The following is a 19,085-nucleotide window of genomic DNA, read 5'->3' as shown; positions in this document are numbered from 1 at the left end:
GTGCAGCAATCCATCCCTGTTGAATAGGACTTATAAATCCAATGTTATGGGCCTTTCCCCACCTATCCTCCCATGGATAGTCACAGGGGTAAGCCATGATTCTTACCCAGATGTTTGTAATTCTGCCCATTTATCTTCACATATAAAGCAAACGCATGTGCTAGGTCAGTAGCTCAGTGGCAGAGAATTCTTCTAGTCTTCACAAGACCCCAGAGTTTGATCCCCAGCTTCAAAATAAATAAATAATTAAAGGAAGTATCTAGTCTCTAATTGTAAGGAACAAGCTGAGGCTGGGGAGACGGCTCAGCAGGCAAGAGAGCCTGCAGAGAAGCACACAGGCCTGAGTTCTAATCCTAGAATCCATGGTAAAAAAAAAAAAAAAAAAAAATCCATGTACCTGTAACCCCAGAAACTAGGGATGGCAGGGGACAGGACAGAAATTTTCTGGCTAGCCAGCCTAACCAAAACAGTTTCAGGCTCAGTAATAGACTCTGCCTAAAGTAAATAAGATAGAAAGCAACAAGGAAATCACACATTTCTATGGGTATAGACACAGACATGCTCACATACACAACACGTACACATACAAAAGTAATAATAATCCCCAAATAAAAAGAGCAAGTCATTTTGGTATCTTTAATAATTGAATTATCTAGCCGGGCAGTGGTGGCGCACGCCTTTAATCCCAGCACTCGGGAGGCAGAGGCAGGTGGATCTCTGTGAGTTCGAGGCCAGCCTGGGCTACCAAGTGAGTTCCAGGAAAGGCGCAAAGCTACACAGAGAAACCCTGTCTCAAAAAAACCAAAAAAAAAAAAAAATAATAATAATAATTGAATTATCTTAATGTCATAGGACATCTCACAATTGATCAATATATCAGTTTCTCTCAACAAATTAGTTTAGTACCGCTATCCCTGGAGGGTGCTGTAATTATTATTAACAAATTCTAATCTACATCACTTTCAACAAATGTCAATTACTCACAAAAACAGAAAGATCAGAATACTGAACAGCTAACCTGAACGCATTACCTTACCAAAGCATTCTATTAGATGTATATGAATCACTGTACTATAGCCTAGCATGCATGCAGTCAGCATATTATCCTCCTTAATCATACCCTTCTTACATTTCACATCTATGTTTTTATGGTTCACCTTTTTTGTTGTTATTGTTGTTGAGTTGTGGGGAGGGGGACCTTTTTTAGACCAGGCTAGCCTTGGACTTAAAGTGATCTGCTAGCCTCTTCCTCCCCAAGAGTTAAAGATTAAACTCAACACTATGCCTAATTGGGATTTACTTTATCAAAGACATAACATACAGAGTACAAAAGACCTTTACTGTTTAAAATAGAGGCAGGTTAGGAAAATTAATTAGATTCATGACTAGAAATAATGAAGACAATGAAGTTAAACTAACTTTCATTCATCCATTCCTGTTACTAAAGTGTAATAGTTGAAAATCAAGCTATACAGGGGCTGGGCATGGTGGCACACACCTTTAACCTTGAATTCCAGCACTAGGGGAGGCATATGGATCTAGGTTTGAAATCAGCCTTGTCTACAAAGTAAGTTCCAGGTCAGCCAGGAAAAATAGTGTACCCCTGCCTTAAAAAAACAAACAAACAAACAAACAAGCTAATCTCACCAAGAGAACTCACTACTTCCCCAAAGCAACCAACAATTTCAGAAACTGTTAGATGATTTTAAGAATGCATTTAACACGTGCCTCCTTGAGCCTTCCATTATTTAGACTCTGAATTTCAAGCGGGTCCAGCCCTATTCCTCACTCCTATGAGGTGTAAGGCAGTATTTGTGGTGACCCTGCCCACAGTCATCTCCTATCCAAACTACCCATTTCCTTGATGCAGCTGCATCACAGACTTCAAGTGCCTTGGCCTCCAACTGCAAAGCATGACCCTTTTATTTCAAAATATGACCCCAAAAGTCAGCACAAAGCTTAGGCTATCTAGTAAGACAAAAGGCAATGGAGGATGGGGTGTTTGCTGGAGAGCAGAGTTTCCTAGCAGTCACCTCAGATGGTTTAAAATAGCCTGCAAGTCCAATTCTCTGGGATCTGCCATCCTCTTCTGGCCACCATAGGCACACACATGAGGACACATACATACATATAAATAAAAAATCTGAAACTAATAAAAGGCAATAAGCTTTCCATCTTCTGGCTCACTGAGATATTTCAGATCTAGTATCTATTGCCCTGACCTAAAAGGACACTGCTGATTAACATGAAGCTGAAGTCATCCAAAAGAAGGCTATGTCTTTCCCCAAGAGGCTACTCCATACTTTAAATTCTGTAGTTTACTTACATAAGACTGCATTTTCTGCTGTTAGATTTCCATCTCTTAAATTTCCATCTCATTAGATCTGGTCCTTTGTTACACCTTAATTTTGATGTGAAGTTCAAATTTTCCTACTCCACAGCCTACTTCCCTCTAAGCACTGATTTGAAATCTGACCTGCAACCAACAATATCCTGCAACTAACAATATCTTCCAAAAAAAATTATTAGCACCTGCACAAGGCCTATGACATTAGAAATTCAATGTTTGTTGAATGAATAAATGAGTTCAAATACCCTATAAGATACTATCTTCTCATAAGGAATATGAGAGCTTAGAATAAACATGACCTTCTGACTTCAAATCCTGTACTACCCTTCATCACCTCTCCACAACCAAGGGCAAAAATGCTGAATCAGGGCCTAAAGAGATGGCTCAGTAGTTAATTAATACTGCTTGCTGTTCTTCCAAAGGTCCCCAGTTCAGTTCCCAGCACCAATATAGAGTGGCTCACAACCACCTGTAACTCAAGTTGGGTCCAAGGGATCCAACAACCTCTTCTGGTCTCCGTGGGCACCTAAACACACAATATACACACAGAGAGACACACATACACATAAAAATGTTTCTAAAGTACTGAATCAGATAAGGATGGGAACAAAGGTCCTACAGAATCTCTCCAGGCAGCATTCACAAAATGGTCTACAATATGGGTCAAGTGTGACAATAAGTTACCTAGTCAAACCTAAATTTCATCATGCTACACTCATTTAATGTCATTTCATTAATGAGAACCAAGAGTTCCCAACGTCATGCTAATGAATAAAACTAAATTACAAATATGTTAGGTGAGTTTTACAGAGAAGCAGTGAAATGAAACTGATCATCTTAACTTCCTTGTTTATAAACCTTTTTTTTTTTTTTTGCTACTTGAAGAAATGTAGAAACTGAAATTTTTCAAATTTGTACTCATACTGTGAATTGGCACTTCTTTTCTACCAAACATTAATGCAGACCACCAATTTATCGGCCAGAAAACCCATCTTAACCTTACAGATTAACTAAATCATCATAAACACTAAATCATCTTTTCTTATTACATTCCTCTTACATAGATATCTTTACGATGTAATTTATAGCTGCTGACATCTCACAAGAAAAAAAAAAAGCATACTGAGTAAAGAAAGTGAGGCCAGCAAGATGGCTTGCAGGCAAAGGTGCTGTTGTGTTTGAGCCCCAGAACCCACGTGAAGTTAGGGTAGAACCAAATCACAACCTTTACATACATGGTGTGGTATATGTCCCCCAGCTCCACATATACATATTATGCATACATACACAATAAAAGAAATAGTCCAATAGTGATTAAAGTAAGAATATTCCATTCTAGCCTTTGCCTTCTCACACAGAAGCCACAGTTCCAGCAGCTTCCCTGCTCTCACCCATGAGATACTACCTACGATAATAAGGAGTAACCAGATTAGTTCCTGATTTAGAATTTCAGTCCAGCAAGGCAGCATATGGAAAAGATATGCCTTGCAGAAAACAAGCAACCCTAAAATATCAAGTCAAGTAAATCTGGATAGTTATATTCATCACTCCTGGTTTCACCCACTGGACTCTAACAGTGTTACAGCTCCATCTACTGTTAATCTGCTCTTAAGTTTATACTTCTACGTGGGACTTGTTAAGCATTAGTAACAGGAGAGTCCAGGATGTATTTTAAAACAGTAAGAACCTTACCTACGTCTTTTCTTCCTGGTTTTTCAAAGCGCCTGTCACCCCTAAAAAGACAAAATAATTTCAAAAAGGGCTTGGAAAGCAACGCAGACTTCCTGTCATGATATCCACTTCCTTGTACTCCCTTTAACAGCAGTTCTGCTACCTAATATTTAGAAAATACAGAAAGTATAATGATGAAAACAAAAACACCACCACACCACCTACCAAAAATTAGCTTCTAATGACTAGAATATTATTCATGTTAGTTAGAAACATGATAAGACTATTTTATACACTACTTTGGCAATGTTTTTCCACATCATTAAATTTCCTTTGTTTGTGGTCCTAAGTACTAAATCCAGAGCCTCGAGGTGCTGGCAAGACAGTTAACACTGTTACAACCCTAACTCTCTACACCTTTATTTTAAGATCAGAGCTCACCCTTAACTTTAATGATTATATGACATTACATTCTATTGTGTGGAAATTTCATTATCCAATGACACTATCATCTGTTTGGGCTGCTTCCACTTTTTATATTATAGATACTACAATGGCTATTCCTTTAAATCCAGCATGATGCAACTGCCCTCATTTATCTTGCCAGACTGCATACAAAGTCAAAAACCCTAAGAAGATGCATTTTTTCATACCAACAAAATGACATACCAACCAATAAAATGACTTCTAAAAAAAAAAACAATTATCCATGCTTGCACTAATTTATTCATCTATTCATGCTTATAGTTTTAAATTTTTCTAACCACAATGGTTTTCTAATAATTAATACTTCTGAATGAAGTTCTGTAACTGTACACAGAGGCTTCAGCTCTGCAAAAAGCAGAAAATGGGTAAGTTCTGTTTTCAGAATGGCCTTTCTTTCAGTGAGGGGCTGGAGAAGAGATAGGTTTCCCACCCAATCTTTGTAATTCTCTAGATCTCACTATGTAGCCCATTTTGGTCTGGAACTCATGATTCTTCTGCCTTAGCCTCCTAAGTGCTGGGATCACAGGAACATGCAACCCTGTACCGGTCACAAAAGGAACACGGTGTGCTTTGTTTTGTTTGGAGTACTGAGGGCTGAACCTCCCTAGAGAGTTACCATTGGGTTATAGTCCTAGCCCTTTTTTTCCATTTTTATTTTGAGGCAAGAGTTTGCTAAATTGTACAGGACAGCCTCAACTCCAGAATCTCTTCCCTCAGCATGCCAAGTAACTGGCACTGCAGGAAAGTACTATGGAGTAAGTTTTATAGACCAACAAATCCTTACATTACAATCTGAACACTTGAATTACCTTTCTTCCCAGCTCTGTGATCTATGCATTTCCCTGCCACCTCCTCGACCGAACACACCCTCTACTTCATCAAAACTTCTTTGGTAGAAACCACATTCACCTCTACCTCTGCCTGAAAATAAGAAAACAGGGGGAGGGGAAATAGTCAGAAACCAACACCCAGCACATGTTCAACATCAAAGGTTAATCTCTGTGAAGTTCTGTCTGTCCCTGTACAAAGCAGGATGTCTACATTTAAGTATTTAGCAAGGCTTATAATGGCTCGGATGTAGCTGAACTATGGGTTGAAAAACAAAACAAAACAAACAAACAACCTACCACTGAAATAATTCCAGTCCTGAACAATAAACAACATCAACACGAAGTTCTTCAATAAAAAAGTCAACAGTGAAGAAAAAAAGAAAAAAAAAAGTCAACAGTGAAAATCTAAGTTCAATAAACTATTATAAATTGAATGCTTCAGGGGATTATTTTCAATAATTACTGAGAAAAATCTTAATATGGAGACTTTATAGAGAGAAACAATAGTGGAAATGTCAAGCACAATAAAATCATTTTATGTAATCCCAGAAAAAGAATAGTGAGAGTGAACTGTACAACTTTAGGATTGTGAACATGGGTAAGCATCCTTCATACTTGACTCAAATCTTGAGGTAAGGAAAATAGCAACACTAAAATCAAACCACAGAGCTGGTTGTGTAGGGATTTAGAGGCTTTGCAATTCAAATGTAAACGCACTTCTAATGAAGGCCATCTGGTTAACTACCAACCTGTGATTCTACTCAGAATTTTCCCCAGTAGAAATATCTTTGCAGAGTCAAGTGTGGTGGAATATACCTATAATCTTAGTACTTGGGGGGGGCCAAGGCAGAGGATCAAAAGTTCAAAGCCAGCCTGCACTACTTCAAGAATGACTCAAAAAGCCTGCGAAAGACAGAAAGGACAGAAAGGGAAAGGAAATGAAGAAGGGGAAAGGGAAAAAGAGGCCCTCACAAGCATGTAAACCATCATGAACTACATTTAGTTCCAATCAGTGGTAGCTACTTACTAGAAGTACAGTTCACTCATTATAATAGAGCTGAAAACTCTGTAGTAACTAGAGACTCCTTACGTTACTCAAGTACTTTGTGGTGATGCTGGTCTAAAGAAATCCACTGTGCTGCCAGTCACATAAAAACACAGAGTATGTGACAGCATGTAGTATACAGTATGTGACTGTGACAATGAACAGCTATGTTACTAAATTGCAGATATACTATTACTATATTTTCAAGTGTACTTATTTTAAATTTACTGTAAAACAATATTCCATTAGCATCATATATCTTATAATCATTGTATCTTAATTGTATCTAAACTTCTGTAAATTATAATGCTCACACACCAATGAAAATGAAATCACGTAATGAGGCATTTAATTTTGTTAAATAAGGCATGACTACATATGTGTATGAAAATGAACACTTCAATTTCAAAACACTAGAAAGAACCTAATAATGTTTGGCTAAATAAATTCTGATAAAACAATCTGAAGCTATAGAATTAGGTAGGCACTGATAGAAATCCAAACTTTTGCTCCTGAATGGTAAAGCATACTCAAGAACAACGTATGTGTGTATATATATAGTATCTGTCCACACTGCTGCACAGCTAACAGTCAAGGATACACACAGGCCAAGTGAGCAGCAAGCAGGGTGCACTTTCAGCTTCACATATCCCATACAGTTTTCTCAATTAATATAGCAACTGTATCCTACACAGATCAAAAAACTGGAAGTGGCCCGGGAATCTGAGATCTATTTATAACTAAAAACACCTTAGCAACTGTCCCTAGTCTAATTTCTCCCATAGAGCAAAATGATCAGAAGAAAATGATGGAAATTTATTTTGTGTATGGTGCTGGGTACCAAATCCAACAAATTGCAAATGCCAGTCAAATGCTCTGTCCCAAAAATACACCCCCCACCCCAAAACAATAGATTTTGAATGAGGCATTATTCTTCACTTATATAACATATATAAATAACTTCAAGCATCCATGTATTTCTTCTACTTGTTCACCATAATCTATCAGGAACAGACTCAGATCCCGGGTGTACTTCTGTGACTCTTACAACCCACTAAAATAACGCACAGAACTGTACAGGGGTAATCTCAGGGACAAAAGGTATTCTCTTGACTAGCCTAAGTATCCACTTCCTCTACAAAATAGAAGTGAAAACCACAGAAGTATTCAACTATAACAATCTCAGAAGTTACCTTCCAGTTTCATCAGTCACTTTAGTCAACCTAAAGTCAACCTGATCTTTAAGTAGCTTCCCTTCTGCCCCACATTCAGAATATACACTCATTTTATTTAAAATCCTAAAATAACGTAAACTATTCTAACACAAGAATATTCCTCCATAATAATGATTTTAGGATGAGGAAAAAAAAGTCCCTTCTCATTTTCAAGAATAATTTTGTCAGAGCTGGAAAGATGGCCCAAGAGTTAACAGCTCATGAGTGAACTGAAGTCTGCTCCTAGCATCCACACTGCCTGGCTCACAACTGTGTAATTACAACTACAGGGGAGCCAGTGCCGCCTTCTGGCCTCTGAGAGCACCTGTACTCAAGTACACATTACCACACAGAGACATAAACACATACAGGGCATTTTAAAAAATAATAATTTTCTCACCAGGTGGTGGTGGCACACGCCTTTTATCCCAGCACTCTGGAGGCAGAGGCAGGAAGATCTCTGTGAGTTCAAGGACAGTTTGGTCTACAGAGTGAGTTCCAGGACAGCCAAGGCTACACAGAGAAACCCTGTCTCAAAAAAAAAAAAAAAAAAAAAAGAAGAAGCTGGGCGGTGGTGGCGCACGCCTTTAATCCCAGCACTCGGGAGGCAGAGGCAGGCGGATCTCTGTGAGTTCGAGGCCAGCCTGGTCTCCAAAGCGAGTTCCAGGAAAGCGCAAAGCTACACAGAGAAACCCTGTCTCGAAAAAAAGAAAAAGAAAAAAAAAGAAAGAAAAGAAAAGAAAAAGAAGTTCAGTCTTGAAATAGATTTAAAAAAAAAAAATTATTGAAAACATAAATATTCTCTGCAGTTGTGCCTGGCCCTGGCCCTGCTCATGTGACTAAAGCTTTACTAATGAGGCACTATTAGAAAGAGATCAGATTCTAGAGCTCCAACATGTCACATTTAAATCATCTGCAAATGTAGTCCTTATACACAAGAACAAGCAAGAAAACATACTGCGACCAACCTCTTCAACTTTAAGACTATCCTATTACCTGAGATTTCATCCTAATCTTTTTAAGGATTAAAATATGCTTCCTTTTAACAATGCTAATGGTGCAGATGACAGTTTGTTAATTTTTTTAATCATCCACAACAGATTTTAAAAAAAAGATAACAATGTTACATTGTTTCCATTTGCTCACTTAAAATTTACTAGGTCAGGATATTTTGAAGTCTAGAAGCCAGCAGATTTGCATATGGGTTTTTTTTCTTGAGTTGGGAAGAGCTACTACAATCAAAAGAAAAGCCACAATAATGACTATTTAACCAGAAAGTTAAAATTAAGTGAAAATACAAAGACACAAGCATCGCACACCATTATGACCACAGCATTCCAAGGATTTTCACAAAGCTGAGGGCATCCATTTAACTAGTTCTGCACCCTTCAACACTAGCTTGTGAATTTACTAGTGTGTCACAGCATATGTAGTTTATATGGATTTTGAATAGGCTCTGATTACAAAGAAAAAACAAATAAAAAAAACAGGAAAGCTCATCAATCAATCCTTCACTGATTTCTACTTGTTGATTTGGCATACTATATTTCTTGGGTTGTTGCTGTAGGAGTACCTAATGTAGCTCAGGCTAGCCTTCAATTCTCAATGTAGCTGAAATTTGGGCTTGAACTCCTGACCCTCCTGACAACACCCCCAAGTGCTGGGATTCCAGGCGTGTTACCACACCCAGGTTCTGCTCCTTTCTTAGTGTGTGAGGTTTTTCTAAGGCCTACAGAGACCAGGTGGAGGGTGTGTGGTCTGTACTCCCGATGAAGAGAATTGTTCTCGGGCTTGACCTGAGGAGTACAGGAGGGAAAGCTCCAGAATGAAACCTTCTCACTGCCTCCCACAGGAGGAAAGCATGGGAAATGCCCAAGGGGAGGCCAGAACTAGAGCCAATCAGTTCCACCTCCCAACATCACCATTCGCCACCATGCACAGATCCAGACAACGATGACTTGGGCACGACTTGTGAAGCAGACAAGCCTAGCTCTCACCACCTCACTGTCTGTGGCACTGCAGTTACTGACTGAGTTCTATAGACGAGTCTACAGCAACACTCAGATGAAAAACTACTGTTCCAGACAAAGACAAATACAAAGGAAGGAAAAAAAATTGTACCTAGGGGCAAAAAACAAACAAGTTTTAGCCTCTTCATTGTTCACAAACATGCATGGAAGTCACATTCTAAATGAAACAATACATTCTCCATTAACAAAAATGTGTATAAGTTATTCACAAAGAATACAAAATGTTCAAAATATTTTGAAATAAAATTGAAAAAAAATGTAGGTACTCCACACCCATAATTGTGTCCACACATAAAGTGGAAGCAAGGCCTTGGCCACTGCTGACACCCAAGTCTATTTCTAAAGCATCTCCTGGAGAAAAATTACAACATGTTTGGACTAATGTTCTGAATCAACCCACATAGGGCTTCATGCTGAAGCAGGGTACTAGAAACATCAAGAAGGATTTTAACAGAAAACCAATGAATGCAAAATAGGAAATAACAAATCTCAGAAACTTTCTAAGAAAAAGGCATGAATTCATAAAACTACACAGTGTGCCAGTGGACGCTGTCTAATTATATTTTGCTCTGATCACTAAGAGGTCTAGCCCCTAAAGGGCATTGAGGTGCTTCTCACTAAATTCCTCCTGGCTATGGTAATATCTGCACAAGGCCCTTGTAAAAGAAATGCTGTATTTCGGGGACTTCAGTGTAGCTCCAGCAACCAAAACCCTTCAGGATGCTCTAGTTCCCACAATGCAAAGCTCCAGGGATGAAGACTGTGAACAATTATTACTCTTTAGAAATTAACTAGGATTGTGTAGACTCCCTCCTGCTTCAATCTATACAGTTAGAAACATATTCCTCTCCAAAGCAGGGGCTATAGAGGAGGCATTTCAGAAATGGTGCAGGAAATAAATGTTCAGGCATTTGCAGTTGGTTTGATTTTCCATTAGGCATTCAAGTCTTTAGTGATTTCCCTAACCGCCGCCACCGCCAACTCCTCCTCCTCCTCCTCCTCCTCCTCCTCCTCCTCCTTCCTCCTCGTTCATGGTCATGAGTTTCCCATAGCTCACCTCGCCCTCGTGAAGAACTTCGACCTCTAGGAGCCCCCACCACTGTGCCTCCTCCTCCTCCTCCTCGTCCTGTCAATCGCAGGACAGCAGCACTATTTACAGACATGGAAAAGTTTCTCTGCCAAAAAATAAAAATAAAAATAAAGAAAAAATAAAAGAAAATGGATAAAACACACAAAACTACATATTCTTTCTCCCCACCTCCCACTACACCTAGAAAACGCAATGGTATCTAATTACTATAAGCAATGGGAAACTATATCTTCATGGCATACAAAGATCATTCAAATCTAGTTACCTAACAATTTCTTACTTTCTGTCTTTGAGACAGAGTCTCACTAGGTAGTCCTGGCTGCCCTAGAATTTGCTATATAGACCAGGCTAGCCTTGAGAAAATTTCAAATTGACCTTTCAGGTCAGCAAAGTTGACACCAATGCCTTATACAAAGGTAGATTTATTGAGAAATATTATACAAGAAAACAAACAAAATGTGCTCTACATATCCAGATCCAGACAAAATAAACAGGCAGCAGAGAAAGTTTTGTAAAAGGAGGCTAGGTTCAATTGGTACTTTTAAGAGTGACCATTCTAACAGTACAGAAATTCACTGAGATGCATGGAGCATGGGACTGGGCAAGTGTCTGTCTGTGTGGCTATCATAATCTAATGGTGTGATGTTTCTGTGAGTTCATTATAATGAAGTGATTACATTTCATTTTTTTTAAATGGTAATTAAATCTCTTCAACTTTTAAGAGGAGAAAAGACTGTCTGAAGCAAAGGGATAAAAAGGAAAGATACCCTTTTTGTCTGATTGTACTCAACAATGTGGAGTAGCAACTCCAAGTAGTATTTGCTAGAGTGACAGAAGTCAGTAATAAATGGGAAAGGGTCAAGTAAAAATCTGTAGGAGGACAATCACCTGACATGTGGGTGGGTTCGTGCGTGCGTGCGTGCGTGCGTGTGTGTGTGTGTGCACCTGTCAATCATGTGATTAATACGTGCTTGGGTATGTGTGAGTGTGCATGTGATCACAATCACATAGGTACAAACCTGCACTTGCACCCAGAGCCAATCTAGAATATAATCAAGTACAATTAGAGTAGGAAGTGGGTATCCACGGGAGAAAGGGAGAGGACAGGGAGTTAAAAAGACATCTATTGATACACCCAAATACATTAAATAAAGGAGGCTTAGGAAAACTAACAAGAAATATTAGAAGTCTTTAAATGAACTATAAAATAGAAAATCCTGGACATTTAACACAAAGTTTTGCAAGGGGGTTTAAACAAAAATACTGTAACAGATTAAGTGATCTTGCATACCTAGAACCTAGTACCCATTTGCACAGATGTGCATGGGTATGACACAAGGAAGAAATGAATCTTAGATATGGATGAAGTCACCAGCCCATCTGGCAAGGGAGTAAGATGTGAACTTTAGGCTGGGTGAGGTAGTACATGCCTGTAATCCCAGAACTCAGGAGGCTAGGACAGAAGAATCCCCAGGTTGGGGCCTGCATAGGCTGCTTTAAGTTTCAGGTCAGTTTGACCAACTTGGTAAGATCCTATCTCAAAAAAAAAAAAAAAAAAAAAAAAAAAAGCTGGGAACATGGTGATACAGTATTTGGCCACGATGCATAAGTCCTGGGCCCAAGTCCCAGGACCATCCAAAACAAAATTTAAGTGTGTAGGCAAAAAAAAAGTTCTGAAATTCAATTCTACTTTAGTCCTCAGTGTTCTTACATTCCAAATCAATTAAAATGACATCCATACTACCCTCTTTTAAAGAACATGCAATTGATTAAAATTCTGTTTTCATTATTGAATTTAATATGAGCACCATTTTCTCCTCACTCCTTATCTTTCTCTTAATTTTGTTCACTGTGATTTGTCCAATTAACTTTTAGAAACTATCCATGTAAACAAAGTTTTCTTTGATAATGTAGTCAAGTGACATCAAAACTAAAAATCTAAAGTAAAAGTGAAGCCAGAAGTTAAGAGGAAATGCCTAACTCAAAAACCATCAATTTCAAGCTACATTTTAGTAAAATTTAATAAACATACATATGAACTTACCTTTTTAAAAAAGTAATCAGTAGACTACTAAATAATCAGTAGACTACTAAATAATCAGTAGACTACTAAATATGCCTCTTGACATTATTAAAATTAAACAAGTCTATGAAGTCCCAAAATCTCAATTAATATATTGCAATACTTAAGAGGAAAGGGGACGGGGGGGGGGGGGGGGGGGGGGGGGGTGTCAAGGCTGGAAAGATGCTCTGAGGTTAAGAGCACAGGCTGCTCTTGGCAGAGGACCTGGGTTCAGGTACCAGAACCCACATGGCAGCTCACCACCAGTTTCAAGGGATCAGGTACCCTCTTTTGACCTCTGTAGGCACTAGGCATACACACGATGCACAGATATACAGGCAAGCAAAACACACATATAATTAAAATAATATTTTCTAAAAAGAAAGATCAGGATCTTGTATACCAGGATCCCATGCAACACATGTATAAAGCTAAATGTATCATGTATAAGAATAGAGAAATATTACTGCTAAAGTTTATACAAGTTTAATCTCTTTAAAAGGCAAATTCTCAACATATATTTATATGCTCATACCTTTTTAACACAAAAATGCTACTACTTATATATGTAAAAAATACTGTAAGTGGGTTGGGGATTTAGCTCAGTGGTAAAGCACTTGCCAAGCAAATGCAAGGCCCTGGGTTCCAGCCTCAGCTCAAAAAAAAAATACTGTAAGTAAATAGATTACTAAATGTAGTACTGTTCTGTTTATAAAAACAAAACATGCAAGCTACCTAAACATTAATCAATAATGGCTAATTTAAATAGCAGAGTCTTGGAAGTCTTCTCCGATATGTTCTAAAGGATGAGACATTATTTATTAATTTAAATCATATTTCAAAAAAAGTCATCATTTGCCAGGCAGTGGTGGTGGTGAACACCTTTAATCCCAGCACTCAGGAGGCAGAGGTAGGCTGATCTCTGTGAGTTCAAGGCCAACCTGGTCTACAGAGCAAGGTCCAGGACAGGCACCAAAGCTACACAGAGAAACCCTGTCTCAAAAAAACAAAAACAACAACATTCAATCATTTCCAGTAACTGGTTCACTGTTGCTAATCAACAGTATCTGTTGAATAATTTTAATTTTTCCCAATGATTCATGCACCCAATTACGGCATTCTCATTCCTTAAGAAATGTTTTGGGGCAGGGAGTAGTGGAACACGGCTTTAATCCCAGCACTCAGGAGGCAGAGGCGGGTGGATCTCTGAGTCCGAGGCCAGCATTATAAGCTCCAGGGCAGCATGGGCTACAGAGAGAAACCCTGTTTCAAAAAAAAAAAAAAAAAAAAAAAAAAAAAAAAAAAAAAAAAAAAAAAAAAAAAAAAAAAAAAAAAAAAAAAAAAAAAAAAAAAAAGAAAGAAAGAAAAAGAGAAAGAGGAAAGAAGGGAGGGAGGGATGAATGAATTTAATGGGATATTTCCCAACTCATTCTTTTGATTCAAAGTCCAGTATATTTTTTAAAAGCGATTCTGGCCAGTGTTATCTCTAGAAATCTCAAAATTGTTTTTTTTTTTTTTTTTTTGTTTTTTTTTTTTGTTTGTTTTGTTTTTCGAGACAGGGTTTCTCTATGTAGCTTTGCGCCTTTCCTGGAACTCACTCGGTAGCCCAGGCTGGCCTCGAACTCACAGAGATCCGCCTGCCTCTGCCTCCCAAGTGCTGGGATTAAAGGCGTGCCACCGCCCGGCTCAAAATTGTTTTAAGAAAAAAAGTCACCGGGCGGTGGTAGTGTATGCCCTTAATCCCAGCACTCAGGAGGCATAGGCAGGTAGATCTCTGTGAGTTTGAGACCAGCCTGATCTACAGAGTGAGTTCCAGGACAGGCTCCAAAGCTACACAAAGAAACCCTTTCTCAAAAAAAAAAAAAAGAAAAAGAAAAAAGAAAAATTATAATTACAAATACCGCCCCCCCAACATGAAAGTTCACAAAATAATGCCAGTAAGCTACATAAGGAATATAAAAATTAGTGCACAGGGCTGGACACAGCTTAGTGGTAAAGGGCTCAGCTAGCACACTGAAGGCCCTAGGCTCACTGCCCAGAACTTAAGCTATACTTAAAATCACAAATGTAGTAAGAATTTTCAAAAACTTATCAAGGGCAACTATCTAACAGACCTGAAAATATAAGGAGTGCATACTAATACTATAAACCAATACAGGAAAGACTAGTAGTATAAAAGAAAAATTCAGAGACAACAAAGAGAAATATGAATTGTAAGAACCTGCAATTTCACCACCATGGACAGCAAACTCAAACAGAAACTTTTTTCCTTGATGTGCAAATTATTTCAATAAAAACAGCTTTTGTTAAAAAGGCAGAATGATGTGTGATGCATAGTACCATTTGCATAAAAAGGAAAATACATGTTTACTTGGAAAAAAAACACAAGAACTGTGCACAGTGATGCCCACATGTAATCCCTGCACAGGGAGAAAACTCATTTGAGTCCACAAGTTTGAGACCAACCTGGGCAATATAGAGACCTAGTCCAAAAATACATACAGAGCTACATATACCTGGGGGAGGGGGGGAGGACGACTGAAGAGTTTTCTATTATTATATTATTACTATATGCTGTTTTGTACATTTTTTTAATTTTTAAGCATCTCTTAGAGATTTATGTTTTTACTATTTATCTCTATTTGGTGAGTCAGGAAAGGTATGTGCTATGGTGCATGTGTGGAGGTCAAAGGAAGTTAATTCTTGCATTCCACCTTGTTAGGACAGGTTCCCTCTTATTTTATTACACCTTTTATTATTATTATTGTTATTATTATTATTTTAGTTATTTTGTGTGTGTATGGAAGGTATACCTGTGCCATCACCAACACCAACAAGGCAGAAGACAACTCTAGGAGTCACTTCTTTCCTTCCACCATGTGGGTCCCAGGGACCAAACCTGGGCCGTCAGTTCTGGCAGCAGGTGCCTTTACCCAGACTCATCTCCCTGGCCCTCATGGTTTTGTTGTGCTTCCTACTCCAGAGTAGCCAGCCTGAGAGCTTCTCCATGGTTCTCCTGTCTCTTCCTCCTATGCTGCCTTAGGAAAACTGAGATTACAGACGCATGCAGCTGGATGTTTTTAACATATGTTCTAGGACTCAAACTCAGGTTACAGGCTTGCAGAGCAAGAGCTTTTACCAATGAGCCATCTTTCTGATCCATTATTATTACATGAGTAGACATACATGTGTGCACATGTGAGTGTGTATGTAGGGAGTAAAGTGCGTGCACCCACATAGATTCTGCCAGGTCAACTTTTTTATTTCCTTTTCTCTTTTTACTACGGGAGGGGGGGAGGAGGGGGGAGAATAAATGACTGCACACATGTATACAAACAAGTACTGTGTATGTGTGGTGTATGCATACACCGATGTTCAGGTACATACTTTTGTAGAGGCTAGACAAAGACATCATGTTCTATCATCTTTCACTTACTCCTTGAGACAGTCCCCCCACTGAACCTGGAGATAAGCTTTCAGTCAGCAAGCCCCAGTGATGTGCCTATCTCTGCCCTCAGAATCACTGGAATATAGTATGCATAGCCATGCACAGCTCTTGCATGGCTACTAGGATCCAAATTCAGATGCTATTGCTCGCTGTGGGAAGCACTCTTAACCAACTGAACCAGCTCTCCTTCCTACCCCCAACTCTTTTTTTTAAAGACAAGATCTCTCACTGAACCCAGAGATTGTCATTTAGGCTAAAGTGGCTGGCCAGCAAGTCCCCAGGATCTTCTTGTTTACACCTCCCAAAGCATACAACTTTTACGTGAGGGCTGGAGAATCACTGTCCCCACTGAGCCATCTCCCCAGGCCTGTAAATTTTTATATTTAAGCCACTTGATTTCTTGCTCATTAATAAAATATGTAAATATGTAGATTTTTTTAAATAATGCAAAAAATGTCAGCAAAGTATAGGAAGCTGAATTCAGGAACACATTAAGAAGACTATATATCAATACCAAGTAGGCTTCACCACAGAGATGCAAGGTCGATTCAACAACAGTTGAATATATATATACAGTTATATAACTGTAATATAGCACATAAAGAAACATAAGAACAGCAATCACATCTCAATCAATGCAGAAGGATATTTAGCAAAGTTCAACATGCCTTCAAAATAAAAGTCCTAGAGACCTTAAAAATAGATGGAGCATACCTCAAAATACAAGACTATGTACAATAAACCTATAGCCAACCTTATACCAAAATGAGAGAAACAACTGTCAAACACACACATACACACACTTGTGCACAATGTGAGAGTGCACAATGATTTCAACAGCTATGGAAACTTATTGGACAATATAAAAAAAAAAAAAACTTTAAAAACCTGCAAAGAACTAAAACCCAGTGATTTCCCTATTACAGGTTATTCTGCTACAACAACAATGATCACAGCAGGAGCAGCATGATCAGAGTGCTTGCCTACCATGCATAAGGCCCTAGGTTCAGTCTCCAGCAACACACCACCAAAACAGAAAAGTAGCACTAGAGAGAGCATAACCTGCAATGAAAGAAACCATCACAGCATCCACCCATCCTACGACAGACACTGGGAAGGAAAACTATTCATTTTCCCTAGACTTCAAAACATACTAGAGTAGAAACAAACCATCTAGACTAGTTACAAGTACCACATGTAATGTTCTCTGTTGAAAGCTAGTGAGACAGACACACTCTCTCTGTATCTCTCTCAAGTTTAAATAAACTCAGTGAAGGAAAAAAAAACTTACAAAATAAAAATTACTGTACTACCTTCAATATAGAATATACAACCTTCTAAGACAGTCTCCTGCTAGACATAAGAACAAGTCTACAACCTACCACTAGGAAAGCTGAATAATAGGATCAGGAGTTTGAGGTCAACTGGACTACATAATAAGACTCTGTAAGAGGGAGGGTAGGAGGGAGGATAGATCCATGAGAATGTTCTTTGATTAGATATTGATACTAGTTACAGAACTAGCGAACACACTAAATGCCACTGAAATGTATATTCATTAAAATAATAACTCTGGGGCTAGAGAAAGAGCTCAGTGGTAAAGAAAGTGCTTGCCCAAACACTAGAACCCGAGTTCAATTCCCCAAAACCTACATAAAAACTATCAAGCTGGGGTTGGAAAGATGGCTCAGTGGTTAAGTACCTGTATTGATCTTTTAGAAAAACTCAGTTTGGTTTGAACACCCATGTTAGGTGGTTCACAACTACCTATAACTCCAACTTCTGGGGATCTGACCTTTGGCCTCTACAAGCACAAGCACTCTTCTTGTGAGCACATGTGTGCATGAAAATCATATACACATAATTTTTAAAAATTAAAATACATACTAAAGTTAAAAAAAAAAAAAAACACGGCCATGCTTAGTGGCATACACTTGAATCCCGGAGTTTCAAAGGGAGAGAAAGATTCCTGGGATTCACTGGCCAGGGGGCTAGTACCACCTACTTGGTCAGCTGCCATCCAAAGTGACCTTGTCTCAAAAGAACAAAGTGGGAGCTGCCCAAAATGCAGAAAATAAGGGATGGATATGGGTCCAGCCCTAAACAAGTCATTAATATCAGTCACTCTAAGACTCATGTACACTGAGGAAGAAGGGCTATCCAGTGCAAAACAGCCTGAAAGGCCAAGAACTGCCATCCCCTGGACACAATCAAACGTAACGTTAAATCATTAACTTGTATCAGCTGTAGCACTGCACTGGGCCCACAAGGCCGGCTCTGCCAACAATCATCGAGTAAAGGGGGGCGGCTCACAAGGCCCTATCCTTTACCTCTGAACTACTGTTTTTAATCGGTTCTGGGAAAGGGGGTAAATCACTGTCTTTAGTTGTGTGCCCTCTAGCCTGCCAAGCTCCAACCCATGGAAACACAGGTGTCCTGGTTAATCTTAGCAGGTCACAAACATGAACATTTAAGCAAGATTTGTGAGATGAGGATAGAATGGACAAGGTGGTAGAAAAATGGGAGGTCAGAATAGTCAATATGCAAAGCATTCATCCATATGTGCAATTGGAAAATAATAAAAATTCATAATTAGCAAAAAGAAGGTACACAGCACCTGAGCAATGACAATGGGGTTTGTTCTCTGACCTCCACATATACCTACACATGCATGTGTATTTGCACACACAAATGATGGACTTGACTGAAAGTGGTGATGCATATCCATAATCCCAACACTTGAGAAGTGGAGGCGGGATCAGAAGTTCAAAGTTATCCTCATAAGTTCAAGGCCACATTAGGCTAGGCTATATGAGATCTTGTCTCAAAACTTTAAAAGGTCAATTTTATGATGGGGAT

At 38.8% G+C, this 19,085-nt stretch overlaps 1 protein-coding gene across 7 annotated transcripts in view; it reads right to left on the bottom strand.

The window, feature by feature from the left end:
• Window positions 1-19,085, bottom strand: part of Gigyf2 (GRB10 interacting GYF protein 2) — a 126,806-nt gene that overhangs the window by 71,283 nt on the left and 36,438 nt on the right. For 5 of the 7 annotated variants that reach the window (XM_037210055.1, XM_028876258.2, XM_037210056.1 and 2 more), the window contains exons 6-8: window positions 10,684-10,801; window positions 5,317-5,428; window positions 4,043-4,083 (exon numbers count right to left, since the gene is read on the bottom strand). In XM_037210055.1, coding sequence (XP_037065950.1) covers window positions 4,043-4,083; window positions 5,317-5,428; window positions 10,684-10,801 — 271 coding nt within the window. The remainder of the gene's footprint in view (window positions 1-4,042; window positions 4,084-5,316; window positions 5,429-10,683; window positions 10,802-19,085) is intronic. The other 2 variants (XM_037210058.1, XM_037210057.1) reach the window with 2 other exon arrangements.

Source organism: Peromyscus leucopus, chromosome 13 (assembly GCF_004664715.2).
Source record: "Peromyscus leucopus breed LL Stock chromosome 13, UCI_PerLeu_2.1, whole genome shotgun sequence".
Classification (NCBI taxonomy): Eukaryota; Metazoa; Chordata; class Mammalia; order Rodentia; family Cricetidae; genus Peromyscus; species Peromyscus leucopus.
This window is presented reverse-complemented; position numbering and strand designations above follow the sequence as displayed.